The sequence below is a fragment of the Sinocyclocheilus rhinocerous genome, unplaced genomic scaffold (assembly GCF_001515625.1).
Source record: "Sinocyclocheilus rhinocerous isolate Xijiao unplaced genomic scaffold, SAMN03320098_v1.1 scaffold760, whole genome shotgun sequence".
Classification (NCBI taxonomy): domain Eukaryota; kingdom Metazoa; phylum Chordata; class Actinopteri; order Cypriniformes; family Cyprinidae; genus Sinocyclocheilus; species Sinocyclocheilus rhinocerous.
In genome coordinates, this window is record NW_015667422.1 from 191,558 (window position 1) to 197,633 (window position 6,076).

General features: G+C 36.2%; 1 protein-coding gene across 2 annotated transcripts in view; it reads left to right on the forward strand.

Annotated features, from left to right (window-relative positions):
- The window catches only part of LOC107733951 (sn1-specific diacylglycerol lipase alpha-like), a 52,119-nt gene that overhangs the window by 15,545 nt on the left and 30,498 nt on the right, over positions 1 to 6,076 (forward strand). For both annotated transcript variants that reach the window (XM_016545812.1, XM_016545813.1), the window contains 3 exons: positions 273 to 374; positions 1,250 to 1,461; positions 2,957 to 3,058. In XM_016545812.1, coding sequence (XP_016401298.1) covers positions 280 to 374; positions 1,250 to 1,461; positions 2,957 to 3,058 — 409 coding nt within the window. In that variant the 5' untranslated portion in view covers positions 273 to 279. The remainder of the gene's footprint in view (positions 1 to 272; positions 375 to 1,249; positions 1,462 to 2,956; positions 3,059 to 6,076) is intronic.

Sequence of the window (6,076 nt, forward strand, 5' to 3'; positions counted from 1 at the left end):
AGAATTTTTTTCTGTGCTGTGTTTTGAAATGTGTGAAAAAGCTGCTGTTTTTTTTTTTTTTTCTCGAATGTAAGCTGAGGAGTTTTTTTCTGCAATCGCACTTCCATGCTTTTAGTGTGTGCATGTGTTCTGCCTTCTTCTTTTTTGGCCTTGTGTTTCTCTCGTCTCTCGTTATTGCAGAATTGAAGAAGTGGTGAATGAGAAGTCTTACTGTGTGTAGGGTCGCATGTGTCAGGCGGTCCGTAACTGGGGTGTGTTGACGTGTGTTTCAGGGCAGTGATGCCGGGCATGGTACTGTTTCGGCGACGCTGGTCAGTCGGCAGTGATGACCTGGTGTTACCAGCTTTCTTCCTGTTCATACTACACTGCATATGGTGAGTCTGTGTTTGTCTGTACAGTTTGTTCTTTTACATTCATGCATGAATCAAGTAATCAGACCATATCAGACATATTTTTTACCTGTTTTTACTGTATTTCTGATCAAATAAATGCAGTCTTGATGAGCATAAGACACTTCTTTAAAAAAACATTCAAAATCTTACTGATCCCAAACGTTTGAACGGTATGTATATGGTATATGTAAATGTATGTATGTGTATCAATGCTTATGTAAATTATAACATTTAGTTTAATCAATGCGACAGTTTACATAAGAAATGGTTTAACATTTACAGACAAATCTGTTCTGTTTATGCTTCAAGTAGAATTGCATCATAAGCAGCTGTACTGATTTTTTTGAAGTTTATCAGCATAAATATGATTATAAAACTCTAGGTTTTTATTTGAGCAACTGACTTTCCTGAGTTGAGTTGTGTAAATTGTAGGTATTGACTTAAATAAGTTGTGATTGTTATTACTGTTTATTTTTTATACACATTTTGTCAGCTGTTAATGAAGAAAAATGATAAAGCTTGCCAATAATTATACTCATTTTGGCTATTTTGAGGCGACAAACTCGTGCAACCAAATTAGATTCCCCAAGATTCTCTGTGTCACCCTGAGAGTAATTAAGTACACAGATAAAGCATTGACTGCATGAAGTAGCCTAATCTTTGGCTCTATATAAACTTACTTAACTATTTTTGTTGGGAAATGGAAAAGAAATGTGAAATATAAAATTGCCCAACACGTTCATTTGTATTCTGAAAATCACTTTCTTAACGCACATCATGTCATAAATATTAGATTTCCGAGGTGTGTATGATCATGTGTATGTTCATGTGATGTCACAGCTGTGCTCTTTCGGCAGGCTCGTGGTTCTGTCCGTGGTTCTCTTTGGGCTGCCATACAGTTCAGAGCAATCATGCTCAGTCACGCTGGTGGATCACGGTCGCGGTTACCTGGGCATCCTGGTCAGCTGTCTGATCTGCGAGAGTGCCATCATGTGGCTGAGCATGAGAGGTAGCATCCTGTATACACAACCCAGAGAGGCTGTGCAGTACGTGCTCTATATACGGCTGGGTAAGACACACACTTGCACATTTACCATAAAAACAACCATGAAAAAAACGTCCACTAGTTCTCTGAATATATATGCGATCTCACACGTCAGCTCTGTTAACTAGCCTGCAATGGCTGCATTGAGGCATCATAGACTGCTTCTGTGGTAAATTCTATTCCAAATTTTAAGGCAGCATTGCAAGTATCCTTTTTAGAGAAAGCAATCCCAGAATGTATTGCAGTGAGCTCAGTGAAATAATCCTGAGCTCTTAGTTCAATCCAATTAAAATTTACTATTTTGTTCAGTAATTGCATGCGTTGGCATTTTTTTCTGATTCACACACATGGGTTAGAGGTTTATGGAAGCTTGTTTTCACCATGGAATAAAAAAAATTTAAAAGGTAATCGCGACTTTTTATGGCACAATTCTGACTTTTGTTTCTTGTAATTGCAAGTTTATATCTCACAATTCAAGCATTTTTTTCCTAGAATTGCGAGTTTATATCTTGCAATTGGAAGTTATAAACTCATAATTGTGAGTTTACATTTTGCAATTCTGACTTGTTTTTTTTCTGAGGATTCTAAGTTTGCATCTCGCATTTCTGACTTTTTTCTCTGAATTTTGAGTTTACATTAAATAATTCAATTTTTTTTTCTGCCGCCACAGAATAAAACATAGAAAATAGTTGCAACTTTTTATCTCACGATTCAAATTTTTTCTCCCAATTGCAAATTCACATCTCACAATTCAGACTTTTTCCCTCAGAATTCTGAATTTACATCTTGCACTTCTGACTTTTTTTCTCTGAATTCTGAGTTTATATATTGCAATTCTGACTTTTCTCGGAATTTTGAGTTTACATCTTGCGATTCTGTTTTTTTGTTGTTTCTGCAAAATATTAAAAATTAAAAAGGTAACTGCAACTTTTTATCGACTTGTCAGAATTGCAAGTTTATATCTCATTATTGTAAGTTACAAACTTACAAGTTAACAACATGCAATTCAGACAAGAAAAGTTCACAATAATTCACAATTACCCTTTTTATTTTTTTATCTCATGACAGAAACAAGCTTCCATTTGACAGAATTTTGAGGTTTGACCAAATCAATGAACAAAGTATGAGCAAATAAAAATTAAAAAGGAACTGCAACTTTTTATCGACTTGTCAGAATTGCAAGTTTATATCTCATTATTGTAAGTTACAAACTTACAATTGCAAGTTAACAACATGCAATTCAGACAAGAAAAGTTCACAATAATTCACAATTACCCTTTTTATTTTTTTATCTCATGACAGAAACAAGCTTCCATTTGACAGAATTTTGAGGTTTGACCAAATCAATGAACAAAGTATGAGCAATAATAATCCTAATGCTTACCATAAAAAGATTTTTTTGGGTTGCGTTGTTTCACTGCAAATTTACAGTGCAACATGATTTTACGATGAAAACTCATACTCTATGTGGTTAGGCCCTAAATCAACCCTTGACATTAATTGTTCCTCCTCTCTGCAGCCATCCTGCTAGTGGAGCTGGTGTACGCGGTGGTGGGCATCGCCTGGTTGGTGCAGTATTACCATCCCTGCTCCGACATCACTGCCAAGAACCTCGCCCTGGGTAAGACATGAATAAAAACAATAAGTGCAGGCCTCAAAAAATCGCTAGTCCGGCTATCTTGAATAGTAAAATAAAATCCCTTCCTTGATTCACATTGTTCACTCGCTTGTAGGGTTGAAACGGAACGTGGTTGATCATTTGAACGTGTTTCTAAGCCTTGCCAATTTAAACATTCAAGCGTTTTAAACCATTCAAGCACAAGAAGAGGCGAAAGAGAATTCAAGTCAATTCGGTACTCGGGCACTGTTATTTGCACACACACCCTCAAATTCAGCATGCGCACACAGAACTGATTCCTGATTCCGTATCCTTATGCTTGAGCGGACACATACACACAAAATTATCTCCAAATACCTGTCTCAGCAAAGATTCCCTTAAACAGTCGGTTGTGTTCTAAATGAAGTGAACACAAACATAAAGTCTTAAAGGGACAGCAGCCTATAAATACCTGCTGCTGTCTGTGTAATTAATGTTAATCAACAACAAAACACAGCTTTAACAAAGATGAATTTGTGTTTAATTTATACAGTGAACACTATGAGGTGTTATTTTACACTTAATTATTAAATTTCTGTGCCTGAAAACTAATGTTAGACCTTACTTTATTTGTAGCTTTGTTATATTTTATCTATGCTTTTAATTTGTTTATTTGTGCTTAATTTGATACTGATGGTTCACTTGTCTTTAATAATAATGGTTGACCTTTATTAGTTATGCTAAAAGTTTTTGCTGTGGTATCAAAGTACTTAAAGTGTTCTTTAAATAATAAAAAAATGTTTTGCTCATCCGAAAAGTGATCCGGTCAGTGACTCAAATACTGTAATTTGATCCGAGCCATGAATTTTGTGATTCGTTGGACCCCTACACTCTTGACTTGTTATTTGAAGAAAAATACAACGACAGAAGTTTTTGATCATGCTGATTTGTCCACAGTGAAGTTTAGCTGATATCTTTTTTTATTTGGGCTAGTTAAATTCATTTTGGCTACCAAAATCTGAAGAATGCCTGCCCGAAGGGCTACCAGGGATTTTGAAATTAAAAGCCCTGAAGTGACTTATAGGGGGGTGGGAAATATGACAAAAAATCTGACATTATGAATAATTTTATAATCATCTTAATGGTATATATGCTGAGGTTGTTTTCTTTAAATGTAAAATGATAAACTAGTTTATATTTTAACAACCACTGCTTGTTTTTGGAGAATCCAGTCAATTAAATGCTTTACATATAAAATGTACTAAATTAAACTAAAGGTTCTAGCTTGCTTTGTCAAATAAACCTGGCATTGTATATTATGAATATGGTTGGCTCCTTCTCAAATTGCTTTTGTTCCTCACTTTGGATAAAAGCGTACCATCTCATTTGATCTTTTTCTCTCTATTTTAATTTGCATGGATGCAAACCAAAAGATAAGATTATTCATAACGAATGTATCATAAGTCTGGGATCAGAGCCACTTTTGAAGCTGTTTTAAATTCTGTATTAATGTGAGAAGTTGCATCATCGTTGCATCAACAGTAAAAGGCTAAACTGGGACACATCATGCTCTACATTTTCATGTTACCCTTATCAGTCACTCTTACGTTTAAATATTGTAAAGCAGACCTACCACTAACAGTCTCACAAACTTACATTATCAGTCAAATGTTTGGATTAATTACGTTATTAAAAGGTATCTTATGCACACCAAGGTTGCATTTATTTTGATTAGAAATACAGTAAAAACAGTAATATTGTAAAATATTATTGTAATTTAAAATAACGGTTTTCTATTTAAACATATTTTAAAATGTAATTTATTCCTGTGATCAAAGCTGAATTTTCAGCATCATTATTCCAGTCTTCAGTGTCACAAGATCCTTCAGAAATCACTCTAATATGCTGACTTGCTGCTCATTTATTATTGATACTCAGATATTAATAATGGCTCTTATTATCAATGCTGTTCATATTTTTGTGAAATTGTGATTCCTAACATGCGTCACCGCTATCGGCAGCAAGTTAAAAAACAGAATAGTCTTCAGAGAGTGTGGCGTGTGATGTCCTTCCAGCATGAGGCAGTCCAGGCATGTGTTAAAATCTCATGAAACCTCCCCTTGTTAATCTCAGCAGATTTCTGTAAATTTGAAAGTCATTTCTAGCTATTTATGTCCTGGAATCTCAACGCACACTTTCTAACAATACGCCTAGTGTAGCTTTTCCCATGTCTGTGCCGACCATGAATCAGTGTCGCTCATTGTCCTCCCCCATCCCATAATAGCACACTTCACTTCCATGCCAATCATCTGTCTGTACAAAACACGAACTGACAAAGAGACAGCTGGTTAGTTTTACAGTAAAGTGCTTCCTGCTGAACTGAATCTATAAGCGCCAAATGAAGATGTATACAGTACATTTAAAGGGGTCATTGGATGCTGCATGCACTTTTACAAGTTGTTTGAACTGAAATGTGTGTTGGCAGTGTGTGTACACAACCACCCTAAAATGATAAAAAAAAACACCCATCTACTAAAATCTTTACCCCTTTCTCAAATCGAGCTGATCTCAGACGTCACACAGACAGGCCCCTCCCACGATAGTTTGATTGACAGTAGCGTTTCAGCACAGACTGGACTGGTGTCTTACGTTAGACCCGCCCTGAGTGAGCTGTCATCAGTCCGCCATTGTTTCACCGCTGGAGCAGATGTAGACAAGAATGACTCCTAAGCGATTGAGGTCTTCTGTTGTTGGATGTAATAATGAACATAGCAGTCGTCATTTACTCCCGACATCTGAGCCGCTGAAGACGCAGTGGATTACGTTTGTTTTTGAAGGGAATGTGCCCCCGATCTACCTAAATGCGTCTATGTTCATGTATACAAAAGAAGTGAGTATAAGGTTTTTTAATGAAACTTTGCAAATCGCCTTTCCTAATAATGTGCTAGTTAGCAAGTTTCGCGGCTAAAGTAAACAGGACGGCTCGTCACCCCACAGAAGAGAGGGGTGACGAGAGCTCATTAGCATTTAAAGGGAAATGCA